The sequence below is a fragment of the Protopterus annectens genome, chromosome 7.part1 (genome assembly GCF_019279795.1).
Source record: "Protopterus annectens isolate FY-2018-M chromosome 7.part1, PAN1.0, whole genome shotgun sequence".
Taxonomy (NCBI): Eukaryota; Metazoa; Chordata; order Ceratodontiformes; family Protopteridae; genus Protopterus; species Protopterus annectens.
The window spans coordinates 218551006-218572440 of record NC_056740.1 but is presented as its reverse complement, the minus strand read 5'-3'; the positions used below and the strand labels follow the sequence as shown (position 1 = coordinate 218572440).

The 21435-nt window shown below is 38.7% G+C and overlaps 1 protein-coding gene across 2 annotated transcripts in view; it reads right to left on the bottom strand.

Annotated features, from left to right (window-relative positions):
• The window catches only part of RASL12 (RAS like family 12), a 486162-nt gene that overhangs the window by 414382 nt on the left and 50345 nt on the right, over nucleotides 1-21435 (bottom strand). The window contains exon 2 of one of the 2 annotated variants that reach the window (XM_044078664.1): nucleotides 117-173. The exons of the other annotated variant lie outside the window; for it this stretch is intronic. Within the exon in view, the coding sequence (XP_043934599.1) occupies nucleotides 117-173 (57 nt within the window). The remainder of the gene's footprint in view (nucleotides 1-116; nucleotides 174-21435) is intronic. 2 annotated transcript variants of the gene reach the window in all.

Genomic DNA, 21435 nt, shown 5'->3' with positions numbered 1-21435 from the left:
TTAAGTACTAGCAGATGGAAAGGAAAAGAGAAACACTAGTCACTATGTCCATAAATTCACTACAGCAGATGGTTTTGAGAGAGGTCACCATCTATTAGAAAAGTAATAATTCTTACCCAAGTTAGGATCGTATTCACTTATAAACCTTTTGGTGAGAAACTTCACTGTCAGAGCTGTAAGAAGTTAAAACACTTTATTTAGTAATAGTAAGCTACAGCTATCATAAAGATTCAACAGTTTCAGCAATACTGTAAAATCAGTGCAAAGCAGAGACTATAATGAACAGTTAAAAAAATGCTAACTTTAGACTGTATTAGGAAAGCAATGTATAAGCTTAACAAAAGCCACACACTAGATTCAAAATTAAATGTTAGCAGCAGGTCAGTGGGTAGACAAAAACAGACACACTTTCACGATTAACTTCTATGTTATTTGTGCTAACCAAGCTAATTGTTTTGTGATAAACAAACTACTTCAAAAGCATATGATTATCTAAAAGAGCCGTCTACTTTTGCCACTCTAGAATACAATGTCCGCAGGCATTTGCCACTAACAGGATGAGGTCTCACTTTCAGAATATGGAAACGTTTACTTTTGTTTGCAGATACAGAATGGTTGCCCACCCACACTGTTCAGCACTTTTGATAGATAATGTTTCTAGCTACTTGGTAATCTTGCCCTTGTCATCTTATGCATAGCAACATCAGTTCATGTCTGTTGCAGTCACTGAATCTGATCTTGTATCACATACAGGAAGAGTGCCACGCACCTTTCTCTGCATGAAGAATATTTTCTCAAATTAGCTTTGGCAGTCTGCTTTTCCGCTTCTACAAATGGCTGTCTTTTCTTCCTGCACATTGTCTCCTCTTAATATAGTAAACATGATGCCTTCCTAGGATCTGTAATCCTCTTAAGGTACTTAAAATCATCCCTAATATCCCTTCTCTGCATAGTAAGCTCCATAAGCTTCTCCTAGTATGATGTGTTTTGCAGATATATTACTTTATATTACTTGCACTAAATATACTCTGCCTTGACATTAGTTTGTCCTTCAAAATGCTAAGTCTTTCTAAGATATCTATGCCCATTTATCACTAGATACATAGATATATAGATACAGACAACCATAGTCATTATAGCATAGATACATGCACAGAAACACAAACATATGCATATATACACATGCACACATACCCAATGGGTGAACCAGTGCTGATAAAAATATGCAGATGGCTAGAGTGAGTGACAGTAAGCAGGCACTCCTAACAGCAGCTCCACAGTGTTACCTGTGAAGAAATCGCTGGAGACTTATTCTAGCACTAAACCCTAAAGTATTTTGGTACCCCTCCATTTAGTATGGATTGTATTTACTAGTGCTGCTAATTTGAACTTTTCAGCCTGTTTTCCTAGAGGCTACTGTGGGAAGTTTCTTACCCGCTACCCATATTGCAAGGGGTGAGCTGAATACCATACACTTCACTGATCAGCCATCCCACAAGACTGTTTCTTACAATGTAATGGAAATTATTTTGTGACCTGAACAGTATGCAGTTCAGCGCTTTCCCTAGATAAATGACCAAGGTATTACATTTGAACTGAAAAATAATTGCAAGGAAATATTCATTTGTAACAATATGTGGTATTGAAGAAAATGCAGATTTCAATGAAAGTAAGGGATGATAAAGCTCAAATCATTCAGGAAAAACATGTTTGGTATAATACGAAGCGACACTATAAAATGTAAAAGTTTTGGTCAGTGGTTGTGTAATACTGTAATGTGTGAGTGCAAACAAACCTTGCTGACATAGTAGCAAACCAACCACATGTATTTATACATCTGGCATGTTAATAAGGTAGGCACCACTTGCCTCCCTGCTTTTCTCCATTTTCTGGAATCAAATTTTACAATTAGATGCGAAGTATTTGCATGGTATTGCCCAGTTAACTGTGGATTTACTAGAACTATAACACTATGGTTTTCTAATTGTTATAGATTCATAGAATTTAACGCTAGCCTGGCTAGACTGCATTCCAAATTATAAATCCTGGATTTCATGTCATATTTTCTCTAGCATATGGGGGTAACAGAAAATTAGTAAAGTTATCTGAATGAGTCAGGTTCCCAATGATAGTATTGTACTTTTCTCTGTTAATAGCTTAACCTACAGTCTTAATAAACTGCTAATCGTGTGCTCTCTCCAGTGGATTGTACTGCAGCAGCATGAACAGGTTAAGGCATCTGGTATGCATGGTTAATCCTAGTAACACGTACTGGCGTAGCTTCAAAGTCTACAGAAACCGTCTTCACTGAATATCATTTACTGAAAATATAAGAACATTTACTGGCTATGGATTAGTTTGTCTTCCCCTGTTAAGTACAGTCCACCAAAAAAATGAAGTTTAAATTGAAAGGAATACAGCACGCCTTAAAAATGAGTGATGTATTTCTTGAAGCACACACCAAAAGGTTCAAATACAGCAGACCAAAATCACCGATTATGAAATCGTAGAAGCAGTTCAATTTGCTGACCATTCATTTACTTAAAGTGAACCGTGGTGTTTTTACAGAATGAGCATTTATACAGAATGCATGTTTCACCGAACATATGTTTTTTGCTAAAGAGGTAAGTGGATCAGTATTAGGGGTGAGTGACTGTGTGTGTGTATGTGTGTGTGTGTGTGTGTGTGTGTGTGTGTGTGTGTGTGTGTGTGTGTGTGTGTGTGTGTGTGTGTGTGTGCAGGTTAGGGTTAGAGTAAGATCAACATAAGGGGATAGTTTTAGTGCTGTGCATGTATGCAAATATATAGGAAAGGGGTCCGAGTCTCTTTTGCAGTGATACTGTAGCTCTGGGGAGAGGATTTTAGTAAGGAAAGGTAGAGGGTTGTGGTTAACATATGAGACAAAGTTAACATACATGAATAGGGATGGGCAGGGGTCAAGCCTTCTAAGTGACAGTGGGAGATGCCACTGCACACTATTTTTGTAACGTTCTAGCTTCTTCACTGCAATGTGACTTTGACATTGATAAATATGTTTGAGGGAGGCTCAAGAACGATGTAGGTGAGTTATTTCATCATCATTTGTGATTGAGAGCATTTCTGTAACTGAATATTTCTTGATCTATATATAGGTGAAGCCCTCTTTTATCTCTCTTATCCTTTTAACTATCCCAGTCTCTTGTAAATGCCTCAGTAATCCTGGTTTCCACTGCTCAGTCCATTAAATGACTTCACTTATACTAAAAGATCCATGAATAATGTATTCTCGTATGTGTACAAAAAAAATGGGGCAATCACAGTAGTGGCGAGTTTATGCTGCTTTCTCACAAAACTTTTTTCTCAACTTTAGTTTCCACAAGGTGCCTTCTTTGTAGAGTTTGTCTGTTCTCCCTTTGTCCACATGGGTTTCAAAGCTATTCATGCAGATGAATTAGTGAAGTCATAACTACCTATAAGTGTCTGTGGCTGTGTGTGTACATGTATGTGTGTGTAGTGTACATTTGTGTGTGCATGTGCTCTTTGATGGGGGTTGGCTGGTATCCGATCCACTATTAGTTACTCCGTTGCAAGCTTTCATGCAGGCCACTACACTTATCCCCTCCTCTACCTCCTTTTTACCCCATACCACTTAAGCACCCGCCTTCTCAGTCTCATGCAGATTTCTCCCTCCCCTTACATTGTTCCAGACCTGTACAACCAATGTGACTTTTGACATATTACATACAAATATAACAATATATGCAGATAAACACACAAAATGACATTCTCTCTCTCTTTAACTATATATATATATATATATATATATATATATATATATATACATATATATAAATATATATATATATATATTTATATATATCTCTACTTTGAATTTCCGACACCCGGAATATTGACATTCAAAATCCAGAGATATTCTGGGACTCGAGATTTTGAAGGAGACCCGTATGTGTGTGTGTGTGTGTGTGTGTGTGTGTGTATATATATATATATATATATATATATATATACACACACACACACACATATATATATATATATATATATATATATATATATACACACACACACACACACACACACACACACACACACACACACACACACACACACACACACACACACACATACGGGTCTCCTTCAAAATCTCGAGTCCCAGAATATCTCTGGATTTTGAATGTCAATATTCTGGGTGTCGGAAATTCAAAGTAGATATATATATATATATATATATATATATATATATATATTTACACACACACACACGCACACACACACACATAAATAAATAAATATTCATACATAGTTACAGTTTGAAAGCGTAAATATCCACATGAGAGAGATTTTTTTCTGGTGTAAATTAAAAAATATAGAGTGCTCCTATGAGTGAACAATCTTTTTAAATGGGGTTTTTGCAGGAATGTGTCCTTAACTTGCTGTTGTGCAATATTGGATTTAGTATATATAATTATTAGTTGCGGTGTGGGGTGTATTTTTGATCTGTTTAGATAATTAAATGCTTGATATTTCATTAGGCACACACATGCACACATATAAATATGTGATTATATAATTAATGGTCAAATAGTTTCATGATTGACACATAAACATCAACCAAAACATATCAACCATTCATTATACTGATAAGAACACAGAGTGACACACACTGCACTGAACAAGGAAATCCGTTTCCTTATCCAATGCACTGCTCATAACCCTACCAAACATTCAGCTCAGAGTTGTATGAATAATAATAGTGTTGTGAGAAGGGCCTTTTTAAGGTGAGCTGCACGTTAGGGATAAAGGCAGGGTTACGGCTAGGGTTAACATGCATTACTATGGTGGGCAAGTGGGCTCAGCCCCTTGCTCTACTTTAGTAATGCGTGTTAACCCTAACCCTAACCCTAATCATGCTTTGCCCTAAACCCTAATGTGCAACTTACCTTAAAAAAGCCCTTCTCTTAACACTACTACTGCACAAGACAGAGTGGACACTCTACGAGTGCACGCACACACACATACACACACACACACACACACACACACACACACACACACACACACACACACACACTAAATATACTTCTTATCTAATCATCACCTTAACACTGAAACACTCGCATACATACACACAATGAATACATCCCCTTATCTAACCCTTGCCCTATCCTTAAAACACACAGTCATTCAAGAACTTAGCCCAATCACTTACCTTTGTCAACCAAGTGGCACTTGCCCAATCTAGCATTCAAGCAAGCAAACACCACTCAATAACAATACCACCGTACTATCGTCACATACGTGCTGCACTCAATTCAAATGCAACTATCTATATCTGTCTATACATATATATATATATATATATATATATATATATATATATATATATATAGATTCGTATCACTTCACTGAAAGACCATTTCACTGACACCCATTTCACTGAGACCAAATCACTTAAAGTTCATTTCACATAAAACTCATTTCACTGACAAGTAGTGCTCTAAGGAAAGTCAAAGGTATATGTCATTTTCCCCAATGTAGTGCAATCCTAGTGTTATTATATATAGTTAGTGGGGGTGTAGGGGGCGTAATCCCCCACCTAGTTGGGTTTTACCAAATAATGTAAAACAAAACCAGACAACAGAAAACCAAATTAAATGGGGGGCTACGTCCCCCCCAGCTATATATATATATATATATATATATATATATATATATATATATATATATATATACTAACACCAGGATCCCACTAAAATCAAAAGGTGCTTCAACAAAGTATTAGTTTAAGGGTGTGCACACTTATGCAGCCATCTTATTGTACATATTTTATTTTTTTATATTTTTTCCCCTAACAGATTTGTTTGTTTTTCAATTGAATTGTACAGGTTATAGGTCACAAGGTGGGAAAAGCTTTGAAATGATTTCTTGTGGTCTCATTTTTTTATATTACTAAAACCTGGCATTTTAACAGGGGTGTGTAAACTTTTTATATCCACTGTAGGTCAATGATTGTGGGATTGTATATATATTTATTGACATCATCAGATCCAAACATATTGAAATTTCTAAACCATGAACAAAGTAAGTCAAAGAGGACATCTTTGTTTAGGTTAGCAAAAGCCTTTAGAAGAAAAGCAGGCATGGAAATCCAACCAAACAGGGATAAAAACCAGGTGGCAAGAGAAAGTGCAAAAAAAGAATACAAAAAAAACAGTATCAGGGTAAAAAAGATAAATGGAATGATCACAATTATAGCGAGAAATATAGAGATCTGCTGGAACAGCAGCATGTTGACCAAGAGTTATCATGTGAATGGCTCAGTCAAGATGAATTTAAACATAAAGATGAAAGGTTAATATTGTTAGCCTAAGATAGTGGATTATGGTTCATAAAATCCATAGAAAAGGTAGGAGATACAGACAAGCGTAGGTTTTGCGGCACTGAACTAGAAACAGTTACACATCTTGATGCAAGGTGCAATTCACTCATGTCTGAAGCTTTGTGTACTGAAAGACATAATGTGGCAAGGCTGTCACACTGGAGACTTTGTATACATTACAACATAGAGGCAGCTGAGACGCATTGGAAACGTGAACAGCAAAGGATGGTTGAAAATGAAGAAGTAATGATTACATGGAATCAGCCCATCCAAGCAGTTAAGAAGGTAGAAGCAAGCAGACCAGATATTGTAGTTCAGGAAATAAAGACAGAAATAGCTTTGATTTTTGAAATTGTCATACTCAGTGACTAGTGTCACACAAACTGAAAGACAAAAAAAAAGTTATAAAATATTAGGACATGCAAGCAGAAATTAGACCAATGAGGAATAAGGATACACAGATGGTGCCAGTTGTTGTAGGAGCAGGGCTACTTAAGCAGCATGCACACCACAAATTTGTGCAACCCATACATCTCAACTGTACCAAATTCCTCGGTAAATACCAGTTTTGAGGGCAAAAGATTGGGGGTGCCACAAATTCCCAAGTGGCCTCTTTAATTTCTGAATCTCCCATTTTTTTTTTTTTTTTTTTTTTTTTTAATTTGTTCCTGACATCATCACATGCAGGGTGTGCATGATGATGTCAGCTTCACAAGGCAGAGAATGCCAAGCCATTCATTATATTTAACTTACTGCAGCAGTCAGACTTCCCTCAGGTACATATGGCAAAAAGACTAACTGAGGCTGTTTACCAGTCTTACTGCACTGATTTCTCTGTGGGTTAATATGTGAATTTTTTCCCAGTCTTACCTCATTGATTTCTCTGTTGGCTCATATGTGCATTTTTCTTATTTGAAGAGAACCTGATTTACTTTAATTCTGTTAAGAAAGCGGCTCATATGTGCATTTCTCTTATGTGGAGAGAAAACAATTTACTTTAATTCTGAATGGCAGTAAGGAGAAACTTGCGTATGCTTTCTGTACAGGTAATTTTCATTGCATTGTGTGTGTGACAATTTGCTTTAATTCTGTTAAGGAAACGGCAGTTAGGCGAAACCTATGCTTTGTGTCTAAAGGAAACAGCAGTTAGGAGAAACTTGCTTATGCTGTTTGTTTCATTGCATTAGGAGAAACTTTGCTATTTTCATTCATTAAATGACAGTTTGGAGAAACTTGCTTATGCTTTGTGTTGTTGTTGTCTTTTGGCTTTTCCCGGTTAGGGGTCGCCACAGAGGAACACTGGTCTGCTAATGATTGGCAGTAGATTTTCACGGTGCCAAGTTGCCAGCTCGACACCCAACCTTCAATGAAGGCACGCCCATTCACACATGTCTTTTGGAACGCCACTCGACCCATGGGGAGGACATGCAGACTCCACACAGAAAGCACTCCCCGCACACTAGCTGAGAATCGAACGAGAGAACCTCTTGCTGTGAGGCAACAACGCTACCGCTGCACCACCACAGATTAATGTGAGTGTGACGATTTACTTATGCTGTTTTCATTCATTGCAGGAAACAGCAGTTAGGAGAAACTTATGCTTTGTGTGCAAAGGAAACAGCAGTTAGAGGACATTGCTTCTGCTTTCTGTGCGTGTGATGATTTACTTATGCTATTTTCATTCATTGCAGGAAATGGCAGTTAAGAGAAAATTGCTTATGCTTTCTGTATGTTTCATTGCATTAGGAGAAACTTTGCTATTTTAGTCTGCTCCTCTTAAAATTTTAGGTTTTCTGGCAAAACAGTGAGAAGTGAATTCCCTAAATAATGATAGCCATTTAAGTTTCAGTCTTCCTATCTTTCAGAAAACACATAGTAACATGGTACAAAACATTTTATTCTAGTAACTTTTCTAAGATTATACAAGCAATGTTTAAAATGTGTCCGTGGTTTTGGGCCTTTGTCTCCCCCCTCAATTAATTTTGGCTTTTTCCAGATTTCTTGTGCTGCATAGTTCTTTAGAGGGAGAGAAGTTTAGTGCCGCTTATGCCAAGTCTATTTGTGTTATTAGTAATACAGTGGGTAGAATACTTGCTTTTGATGCAGAAGGCTGTGGGTTCTACTCCCACAGTATGTAGATGGATTGCTGATACTATACTGTGTTGTACTTTTAAAGGGGGTGGATGCTGCAGTCCTGAGAATGGCCTCTTTGGCAGAGATACCTAGTAACTGTGAACCAGTTATCAGTTTGCCATCCATTCCCTATTGTGATATTACTAGCTTATCATTTTTGTAATGTAACATAAGCAATTTATTCCTCAAGGGCAGCAGGCACTTTATTTGCAGATGAAACAATGAAATATAGAGTTGTTTAGTAGCAGCCACCTCTTCATTAGTTACAGATCTCTTTAACATGGAATTATTTGGATGACTTTTACTTCTGCAGAGATTGTGCATATTTACTAATACTGGTGGATTGTAGAAGTTTGAGTAGACTTTTATGGTTAAAATGTTCTGAATTGGGCAGTTTTGTCATTATTGGTTCATGCATTTTGTTTCATTGCTTACTTAAAAAATGTTCAAAACAATAAATTTAAAATGCGCTCTAACAAGTGTGCTGTTTATTATACAAGGAATATAATTTAATTCAATCACAAAGGTGTATCAAAGAACATGTGTATGTTTCGTGTGCAACGAGCCTATGATTTGAAAACAGCTTAAAGGTAATCTTTATCCGCCACTGGCCAGATGCATTTTCTTTGAATGTGGCCATGGGTTTCAATGCTATTTCAATGAATGTGAGTTTCAAGGGCAGAGAAGTTTTAATGCTAAGCCTATTTTCATTGAGAGACTGTATTGCTTTGTTTAGCAGATGTCTATTAGTGTTTATGCTCTAAAATGTAAAATAAGTTTTAAATGAAATCCAAATAATCATTGTAGAAGTAGAGCAATATGCAAATTACAGTGTTTATGGTAAATGCGGTAAAATAGCCAAGCAAAGGGACATTGGAATGGCTTTGGGGGAGGGCTGTGTATGGGGGGTGCCTTTTATAAATTTTTCCAGTTCAATTGACACTCCTGGTCAACAAATGTAAATAAATACATTTGATCATGATTTTGTGAAGGGGGAAGGGCAGCAATCTCAAAGACAGCCCCGGGTGGCACAAACTCTAGCTATGCCATGGATCAGTAGACCATGGAGAATGACTTTTGCAGGTCCTAGCAAACTATAATATTCTTTTAAGATTAGAATATTGCCTACCATTAAATCCCCTAGTTTTACCACAAAACCCACATACTGCAAGTCATCAGAAACAAAATCCTATGGTTCATCATTGTCTCCCTTCCCAGTCAATATCATTGCTACACATTTAAAAAAAAATGGTTACCATTTATTACAGGGTCTGGGTGGGGCCATATTTTGGTTGTCTGTTCTTCAGTTTGCATTGGAAAGCTGATATCCCACAATTCCATTGCAGTGGGTGGAGTTACATAATTATGTATGCAAATGTTAAGTTAATCAGCTTACAGATTTGTACCTATTTTTCATGGCCTTTGCCCAGCTGGAGTCTTCAATGTGTGATAACTTAAACCTCCTATAATAGAGGCCCATGGGATATATGCAATTGACCCCTTAAGGCCATGAAGTGTTTCAGCTATACGATTTCTGAATGTCCATGACTTTTTATTTTTCAGGTCTTTATTAATATGTTCAAGCCCATACAGCAAACCCTACTAGTTGTTGACATGCATGTTCCAGCCTTCTTATGACCTTGTCAGCACATCACAAGTGAACTGTTTAGCTAGACTTTAGAAACACAGGGTCTTTAAACCCAGCTGATGTCCATAACATTAAGGTGTTTGCAAAATATCCCAACTAACATCTAAACCAAAGAGTAAAAAGGTCACACAGATAAATACAAGAAAAACCTATCCAAGATATTGTAGACAAAAACAGAGCTATTGCCCAAACACCAGATAAACGCCCCAACTCCAGAATATAAAAAATCAAAAGCAGTCCAAAAATAGAAGAATGGTAGCGACGCAGGTATACCAGTAGTCGATTTATTGTCAACTTAAATTATAAACTTCCTTCAGATTAGCGCTTTCACTCATAGAGCTTCTTCAGATCATAGATCTATGATCTGAAGAAGCTCTATGAGTGAAAGCGCTAATCTGAAGGAAGTTTATAATTTAAGTTGACAATAAATCGACTACTGGTATACCTGCGTTGCTACCATTCTTCTATTTTTGGACTGCTATCCAAGATATAGATTTCACTCTGTGATACCTTAAACTTCCTGTAATACAGGCCCATGGGATATATGCAAATGACCCCTTAAGGACATCAAATGAGAACAGGGCAAATAAATAAGCTGACTTAATTTACTCTAACATACTAAAACACCATCCAGCTATTAACCATCAAGTGGATAAAGCTACCAACAACTTTATATTTCAGTCTACACCCTTCTGAACTGAAAGACCACACCTCTACTTCAGCAAACAACTACCACCAACACACCTAAAAGAAGCTTGAACCACTTGTTATACTGCCTCTTTCAAAATATAGAAGCTTCACTAAGATTCCTTTCCAGAAAACAAGCAAAAATGATTTCTGTGCACAAAGGTGGAGAAAAAAAATAGAAAAATATGGGTCAATCAGTTTACTTAATCCATAACCAAAGATTCTCAAAAAAGTCCTCCATACTCTGTTCATAGACTGTCTAATAGAATATGACTTAATAAGCCACATTCAGTATGGTGTCAGTCCTGATCATAGCATCCACAGGGATATTATAAAATATGTGGATCTTATCGATACCAACAAGGACAGCGGATTTATATCTGACACATTATTTTCCAACTGCTCCAATGCCTTTGACATGATAAATCATCAGTGTTTAATAGCAAGGTTACAAAGCATAGCATGCTCAACTATATGTCCTTCATTAGCTATCCATTTATGTGATAGGCTGAACAATAGCTGTGCAGTGATTAAGTAAATTGTCACACCCTTTTCATCATATATCAGTGTCCTTCAGGGATTTATCTTGGGATGATTATTATTATTTAATATGTTTAAGTATAATGGCATCCAGTTAATCCAATACACTGATGGCTCTAGTCTTCTTCATACCTCTTAGAGCAAAAAATCTGGACAAACCCATAAATAACGGAGGGACAAATGCCCAAAAATAGGGACATTTTTTTCAATATTGGTCTTACAAACTTAGAAAGTTGATAGACTAATAGGTTTGCATTAACGTGAATTTTCTGAAGGATATGAAGTCTGAAAGTCAAATATCTGCCATTATTTTCTGACTTCCATCCCCAATGATTTGCCAGTGATTTGCCAGAAAACCACAATTTATGAGAAACAGGTCAAAAATATGAGGCAAAAATCTAGGCATTCTGTGAAAATCTGGACAGTTGAAAGGTATGCTTTTCTTCATTCATCCAAAAATGTTGAGATTCTCTGTTTAGATTGAATATTAAACACAGATGAATCTCAGATATCAGAATAATCATAGGATCACAGGATCATAGGAAGTTACTAGGCCATTGATCCTGAGAGCATTATAAGCCTAGCTAAGAGTTTAGCTCATGTTTAGACAAGTCAGCACCCAATGCCCCTGTCCAGCAGGGACATGAGTGGAATCCCAGGGGTGTATTTTCTGTTATCCAGTTATCCAGGTTGCACTTAAAAAGGGATAAAGAGGTACTCTGCTTGATGTGGAGAGGGAGTCTATTCCACAGATGGGGGAGTCTCTGGGACACAAATCTGTCCCATCAACAAGTCCTGCTGATGTCACAGACCAGGTTAAGGCCGTATGTGTGGGTTACTCAAGTAGAGCTTGACTTGTGGATATGCAGCAGTCCGTGATCACCTTGTATGCCAGACAGAGGTCACTTCTGAGGAGTCTGTATGAAAATGAGTAAAGGGATAGGGCTTTTAGCCTATCTGTGTATGGTAGATGTTTGAGTCCCTTTTCCTGGTGAGGAACCTCTGTGGTCTCTTCAGTTGCTGCATGTGCTTTGTGAGGTACATGCCAAAAGGGGCATTGTACTCAATAATGGGTCTTATAAGGGAAGAATACAAGGGATATTATGACCTCCTTGTCCCTGGATGAGATACCCTTACTTATGAGTTGGGCCATGTAGAAGGCTTTCCATGCAATGGAAGCAACGTGGTGGTAAAAAGTCAGGTTGCTATCAACCTGGGTGCCCAAATCCCTCATGACTGATTGCGTGCTTAGGACATTGTTATTAATGTGATAATTTGTGGGAAAATCACTCTCCCCAAAGGGGATGATGACTCATTTTTTTGGTACTCAGCTTGAGGCCATGTTTCTAGCAGCAGTCTTTTGTCTGAGTGAGACCCTCTTGGAGAATGTCCACATCACTAGGGGAATTGATGACAGCTCCCAGCTTGCAATGGGTCTATATTAGCTAATCATACTGTCAAAAGATTGACTGTCATATAGTCGACACCATATGATCGAACTTTTAAAAGTTCGAAACTCTAATAAAAAAAACTACACAAATAACCTACCTAAACATTTTAAGCAGGGGGGCAAACCCCCTACACCCCAACACCCCCCACTCTTTAAATATATCAACTCTGAGATCGCACTACAGTGCAGAAAAGGGAAATCTTCCCATTCCGTGCTGTATGGAGATCTCTGTTAAAACGTTAAAACTTTCAAAAATGTTATCATATGGTGTTGAACTTTTGAAAATTCGATCATCTAATATAGACCCCGCTTGCAGTCATCTGCAAATTTGGTCAGCCATAGCCCAGAGGTTTTGGCCTGCACCTCAGAAAAGTATATCCCAAATAACAGAGGCCTCAAGACTGAACCCTGGGGAATGCCACTTGTTATGGGTCTGCTGTTGGAGGTGGCTTCCCCTATTTTGACTAGATGGGTTCTATAAGTGAGCCAGTTTGCTACCCATCTGCTAACATACGGATTGATGCCTAGTTGAGAGAGTTTATCTATTATGCCCGAGTGGGGAATAGTGTCGAAGGCTTTGGCCAGGTCAAGGTAGGCAGTGTGCACCATCTTCCCCTCATCCATGGCTTTGATGACTGTCTCAAAGAAGTCAACCAAATTTAACAGACATGACCTCCCCTTGATGAAGCCAAACTGTGTGGGATTGAGTGTTTGGAGTTGGAAATGTCCTTGTTAATGAGGTCAGTAATAATCCATTCCATGGTCTTGCAGATCAGGCTAGTTAGGCTGATGGTTCTATAATTTCCCAGATTGGTGGATGCTCCACCTTTGTGCAAAGGGATGACAGTGGCTGTCCTCCACTCAGATGGGACAAAGCCGGTACTCAGGCTTTGGCTGAATAGGGCACCTAATGGTGTTGCAAGTTCCTGCCAGAGTTCATGTAGGATGCAGCCTGGGATGTTATCAGGTCCCATGGAGGCTGCATTTTTTGGTTTTGAGAGAGCAGTGATGACCTATTCCCTAGATATAAGGGGAAGGGGTCAGGTACTGGGATGTCCTAATTTCCTGATGGGGGGAAGAGGGGGTGAGGTTTTCTCTGAATCTGTCAGCCAGCAAGTTTGCTATCTCTACAGCATTTGTATATGTGGTGTCCTTGACCACCAGTTCTGAACAGATCTGGGTACTTCCTTTCAGGTTGCGGACATATGTGAAGAAGGTCTTATAGGTTCATAGGTAGGTACTAGGCTATCGGCCCAAGGGCCTACGTAAGCCTAGCCAGCAAGGTACCATAGCTTACGCCACCCAAGAAAGTTATTTTCCTGTGCCTCTGTCCAGCAGAGACACAAAAGTGATCCCCAGGGTGCATTTCCTATTTCCCATCCACTCATCAAGATTTTTCTTGAAGAGTGCTAATGAAGAACTTTGCTTGACATAGATGGGTAGCTTGTTCCAGAGTATAGGAAGTCTCTGGGAAAGGAATCTATCCCTCCAGCATGTCCTGTTTATTGTGGTGACAAGGTTTAGGTCCCTAGAGCATGTAGCACTGAGGGATTGGGATTTCTTTAGGTGTAGCATGTCCAACAGCTCTGGGTTTGACATAGCTTTATATGTTAGGCAGAGATCACCTCGGAGTAGGCGATATGCTACAGAGTAAAGCTGGAGTTTTTTGAGGCGGTCAGTGTAGGGCATTTGTTTGAGGCCAGTAATCCTCTTTGTGAGGTACTTCTGTGGCCTTTCCAGCTGCTGCAGATGTCTTGTGGGGTACATTCCAAAAGGGGTGTTGTACTCTATAATGGGTCTAATGAGTGACGAGTAGAGGGGAACAATGATCTTATGACTGTCTTTAGTAGATGTGGCCAATATGGACTCAAACTTTGCTTTGGAGGATTTCACTAGTGCTCTTATTTGCTTGTTCAGGCTAAGGAGAGATTGATTCCATTTGGGCACCTGCTCCTTCTTGGTCTTGGACAACAATGTTTTCCTTTTGTTATAGAGTTTATTTATTGCAAATGTCCACCGGACAGGTTTACTCTTCCTTGCGGAGAATGATTTAGTCCTGTTGGGTATTCCTGACTCCATGGATCTATATAAATGCTTGTATAGTGCTTTGGTGTAGTTTTGGATATTGGTGCCAGTTCCTATAGAGGGGAAGGAGGCTGGGAAGCTGTTTATACCATCCCTCAGGAGGCTGTAATCAGCTTTGGAGAAGTTTTAATGTTTGACTCTAGCTAGAGGGGGGTTGGGGGAGATGGTGACTTCGAAAGTGTCCACTTTATGGATGGATCTTACCAGGGAGGATGATACTGTAGGGATGCTGCAGTGGTTACTCATGTTGGTTAATACATCCAAGATATTATCACATCTTGTGGGGGTATTGACTAGCTGTTCCAAGGTGTTTGCACTGACAAAATCAAGGAATCTCTGGGCATTTGTGTTCTGGCATGAATAGTTCTTCCAGGCTATGTTTGGGTAGCTAGTCACCCAGGATCAGGGTAAAAGGTTGAATTTTGATAGATTCGAACAGGTTCAGATATGCAGATTGGGCATCTTGAGTCAGATTTGGGGGCCAGTAGTTAGCTCTGATTTGAATAGGGGTCTTGTCAATGGTTAACTGCATCTGGAGTGTCTCCTGTGAGTCATACTGTCTGATCAGACTGGATGTGTGTATGTCTTTAATATATATTGAAACTCCACTTACTTTGGCTTTACTGCCTACAGTTTGGGGTCTGAATGTATGATAAGATGAGCAACCAGGTAAGGTTGGGTGCTACCAGGTTTCAGTGACTGTAAAGATGAAAGCATTTTCCAGGATTAATAATGCTTGCAATGAGTGCAGTTTCATGTTTAGACTCCTAGTGTTTAGCAGCATGATCTTTAATTTGTGTTTTGTTGAAATTTTTATGTTGGTAGTTTTAACCTCATACTTTTTCCTAAAAAAGGCACTATGGGAGAGGCAAGAGCCTTTGCCGGAAGCCTGAAGCCCAGGTGAGACAGATGCAGGCCATCTCTGGCAAAGCATCGTGGTCTGTCGATCATATGTTCCCAGGCTGTCAGGTACTGGATCCCCCTGGAATGACACCAGGAACTGAGCCAGTTGTTAAAGTCAATCATTTTCTGTTTGTATTGGGGCATCATTTTGGGTAATGGTAGAATGCTGTTTAAGGCTAGGGACATACCTGTCTAGGACACATAATCAGTGTGCTCAGTCATGTCTCTCTTCATATAGTCCAGGGAGGTACGTCTCAAGTTATTCACACCAACATGGACTATGAAAGAGTCATAACAGTACCTGTTGTTGAGAGACGTGAGTGCGTATGTGATATGGTGGATTCTGGCACCTGACAGACAGCTAACAGTGAATTTCTCTTTATCCAGCCTGATGAGAGGCACATCTGTGTGTCTCACAATGGAGTCTCCTATGGCTAATATGTTGGGTTTATGGTGAAGCTTTAGTGGCTGTGAGACACAGGTGTGTGGACTATGCATGGTATGTGATGTGGAGGGCTGTGGAGATTGCATATGTTTTTGCCTCGGAGATCTCCTTTGTTTGGGTATGTTTATGTTGAAGACCTCTGTATATGTGGGTGTGGGTTGTGTAGGTGTTGGTGGTATTTGAGGTGTAGTGATTGTGTTGACAACCTTTTCGGTGCCAGATATACTGGCTTGAGAGGTGGAGAGCATGGACTCTAGCTTCCTAATGTAATTGCATCTCTCTCAAATTGTGTTCCTAGGTGGTAGTAGTAGATGGTTGTCCATGTACATGAGGCAGTTGCTACACTGTCTCAGGATGCCCATATCACCCAGACTGGCAGGAGAAAGTGTAGGAAATTGTCCATCCATATTTGTCAGACTCTGAGGGAGAAAGGTCAGGGAGAGCTAAGGGGGGGCCTAAAGTCCAAGTGTTTAAACCAAAACTAAGAGGCTTAAAATAACACAATTTAGACAGGCTATAAACAAGCAGTAATAAATGCAACAGAAAAGATGCAGTTGAAGACTTTAAAGAACAAGCAGGAAGTAGCAGGAAAAAGCAAGATGAAGTAATAGAGTACTAGGAAGAAACACAAATACAGAAAAATATAAGCAGCTGAATAAAGTGTTTTTTTTTATAAAGTGGAAAGGAAGAGAGGAGGAACAGAAGATAATTCAAGGTTAAGGGACTAAGGAGTTTGGCCTTCCCAAATGATCTCTGTATTAGATGGAATGAGCTACTGAGATGGGACTGGGAGGAGTGTCCCAGATCAAATTTAAAGTAGAGGGTGGCAACTGCAAAAGCCACCAACTTTAACACAACAGCAGTTGGGTGGGAGAAAAACAAAATTCGGCCACAGGTCAGCAAATATATAAATGCAGACACAGAAAAGTAAATAATTCAGTCAAGCAAAAAATAAAGACAGAGCAATACACTGAACAGTTAGATAAAGTGCAAAAATATACTTATCAGCTCTATATTTCTATATTTATTGAGAAGCACTTTCAGTCAGGCACAATGGAGCTTCTAGCAATGATATGCAGAAATTCACACAAAGGTAATATTTTTATGCCAGCAAGATAAAAGCCAAGCCTTGAGACAATCAAGTAACACAAAAGCTGTTAGAACAGATTTTCCACCCTGGAATCAGTTTACTACAAGCTCCCTGCTGGCCAGAGAGCTGTAAATGGACCCCCTATGTGGAATAAGTTAGTTCAAGCTAAAGTGCTGCACTAAATGCCTTAGAACAGAAATAAAAATTTCAGCACAGATCAGGAAACAAAATTCAGCCACAGGTCAGCAAATATATAAATGCAAATTCAGAAAAGTAAATAATTCACTCAAGCAAAAAAATAAAGACCGTGCAGAACACTGAACAGATAGATAAAGTGCGAAAAATATACTTATCAGCTCTATATTTCCAGACTGGTTGAGAAGCACTCTCAGTCAGGCACAATGGAGCTTCTAGCAATGATATGCCATGATTGTGTTTGAGAAAAAGACAAAGTTAATGGTATACTACAAAATCTACTATAAAACCACATCCAACTGTCCTCCTACTATTTAGGATATAAAAGAACCAATAGAAGTCATAACACATTGGAAACACCCGGGTATTACTTTCGACTATAAATTAAGTTTTCAAGAAAACACTAACAACACATTAAAAGCTGATCATCTGAAGCTAGCCATATTATACAGACTGCACTGCTACCTTCTAACAGACAGCAAGAAAAAAAATACTGAAGTACTCTCATTTCTGAATCTTTTATATGGAGATGTGGTACTTGATAATCACTGTTGCCATGCTATCAACCATTTACAATAAGATAGCTTAAAATATTCACTACTGCAGTGCCTGAAGCAAATTGAATTGGATGCAGCCTGAAATCAAAGTCACCAACTTTCAATTAAGATTTGCTGATAAACTACTCCACAAACAGCTGCTCCCATTCATAAGTAACTTACTTACCTGGCACATTAATATCAGAGGACCCCATTTCTCCTGCCTAAACACAGTTGAAGATAAATGACACTACCACCAAAAGGGGTGACAGATTACCCACTATCAGCAGGACAAAGCTCTTTGTAATCTGTGAATCACATTCAGCTACTCAGCCTTCAAAATTCAGTTAAAAGAGCACCTTCCCAGCCCTAGCACCTGTTCAGCCTGAATCCAGCCTACTACAAATCCTACCACATGCTGCAAGATACTTCTAGCCAGAAAGTAATTGCCACAACAACCATACAGAAGGGCATCCAAATCACTCTATTTTCCCCACGTACCCTCCATTTATACTTTATTCTATTCATTTATATCCTGATTACCCTCCCTGTCTCCCATATATACTCTCACTCTCACTCACTATGTCCTCACAAACTACGTTTCCCCACTAACACCCTAAAAACAGTCATTTATATATATGATCCTTAATGCTACAACTTATCATCACTACAGATAAACTGAATTCCATTATCTTATAATCTTACACTTCCAAGGATCAACTTTTGCCAGTACTTGTCAGTTACTAGCCCTTCCTGTTCTCTATTGTGATCAACCAAGCAATCTTTCAATGATAAATCGGCCTTTCTTACCCACTATGATCTTTTTCTTCTCTTTCGGCTGTTCCCGTTAGGGGTCGCCACAGCAAATCATCTGTTCCCATTTCTTCCTGTCCTTTGCATCTTGGTCTGCCACACCAACCCCCTGCGTGTGCTCTCTCACCACATCCATAAACCTTATCTTAGGCCTTCCTCTTTTCCTATTACCTGGCAGCTTCATCCTTAGCATCCTTTTCCCAATATACCCAACATCCCTCCTCAGCACATATCCAAACCAATGCAATCTTGCCTCTCTGGCTTTGTCTCCAAACCGTCCAACCTGAGCTGACCCACTAATATACTGATTCCTAATCCTGTCCATCCTTGTCACACCCAGTGCAAATCTTAACATCATTAACTATGCCACATCCAGCTCTGACTCCTGCCTTTTTGTCAATGCCAATGTCTCCAACCCATATAACATAGCTGGTCTCACTACCCTTTTATAGACCTTCCCCTTCACTCTTACTGATACCAGTCTGTCACAAATTACTCCTGACATTCTTCTCCACCCACTTCACACTGCCTGTACTCTCTTCTTCACCTCTCTTCCACGCTCATCATTACTCTAAACTGCTGATCCCAAGTATCTAAACTCATCCACATTCACCAACTATGATCATGTCTGAACTTCTTCAACTGTTTTCCCTTCTTTACATCTTCCAAAAAAATTGTTTGCATAAGCAAAACCTTCATATACAGCAAAATGACACTAATCTTGCAATATCTCATGATTTATTTAACATAATTTATTGATAAAAATGTATATGATTTGTCAGTTGTTGAATGGTTTACTGAAAATGCCTAAATGATTGTTTATTTTCAATTACACCTGCCTGTTTTCATTTGTTTTACTTTGTTATTGTATATTACACTACTTGTTCTGTATTCTATTGCTCATTGTTTCATCTGTTACCTTAACAGTTATATTCTATTGTATTTTTATCCTGGAGTATTTCCCTCCATGAGTTACCTCTGAAAATAGATGCTGTCCAGAGGGGCTATCTTGGTTAACAAAACATCAATCATGTGAGAGTGATAGTCCAAATTGTGCCATTTTTAGGTACGACAAATTAAAAATTAATATCAAGCACTGAAATGATAGTGGGACTTTAGTACTGTAAAGAAAATTAATACAAGATGCAAAACATGTTTTTGTTCTAGGTGAAGATTTCTTTTGCATAGACCTGAAAGTTAACAGGCTTGAGGTGTGGGACAGAAAATTAAATCTGCCCTCATCTTCATGCCAACAAGACCCAGGATCTAACTTTGATTTATGATAAAGAGGTCATCTTTGCCCTGCAATTTAAGACATTCACTGCCCATTTTGATACTATGACCTTTAAGTAGAAGGTCATCATGCACTTTTGATACCAGATAATATTGCTGCTAAAAATTGATGACTGCAAGGTATAAGCCTGATTTCTTAGAAAAACACAATATGTCCTATAAAGTGTCAGACTTTCATAGCTATAGTGACTCTTGTCACAGCACCATAGGACAGCATTACAAGTGGCCTACCCTGACAGAAAGAAAATCTTTACCACATGATGGATGGATGTTCAGACAACCAGGAAAAAGTTAAGCAAACAAAAATATACTTGTACTACATCAACAAGATGTCTAACAAGTGCATCAGTACGGCTATCATCCTTACCATACCGGACACAATGTGGCTATTTAAGTGTGCAAGACTTGACACCAAGTAGACTCCGTAACAGAAGAATTTTCCAATGTGAAGCAAGGGATACGATCCCATGAAAGCAGGTATTAGTACAACTTATACATTACTGAAGATGACTTAAGAATGAAGGTGATCCATTATCTTCCACTAAAAGGATATTGTATTAAAGGATCAAACAGAAGATGAGAGTCACCAGAGATACAGTAGCTGACAGCTTTTGGAGCATGAGGTAATTTGACAGCAACCTGCTTCTCCTCATGCTCAAAGTATATATGCTATATATATATATATATATATATATATATATATATATATATATATATATGTATATATATGGGTCTAGGGCTAATGCTCAATGGTACTTTTCACGGAAGGATTAATGGCTGGGTAAGTGCTTTTAACCGAAAAAGCACTTTCGCGTATGTATGCCTGCAGCCAGAGGGAGTCGTGGGGGAATGACTGTTGCGGAGATCATACTACAGTGCAGGTAAGGGAATTTCTTCCCTTTCCCCACTGTAGTGTGATCTCGGAGTGAGAATATTAAAGTAGGAGGGTGTGGGTTGGCTGTGGGGGTGCAGGGGGGTGTAGCCCCCTGCATACACACTTTTTTTTTTTTGACGCACTTTAACAAAAGTGCTTTTTTGGCAAAAGCACTTTCATTAAAGTGTGTTCGGTGATGTTGGATTCGGACTGTTGAGCTTTCATTCAACCATCATAGATCCATATATATATATATATATATATATATATATATATATATATATATATATATATATATATATATATTCACAGAGTTGTTGAAATGGATTGTAATGTGTTAGTGCTGATTCTGCTGACAACACCT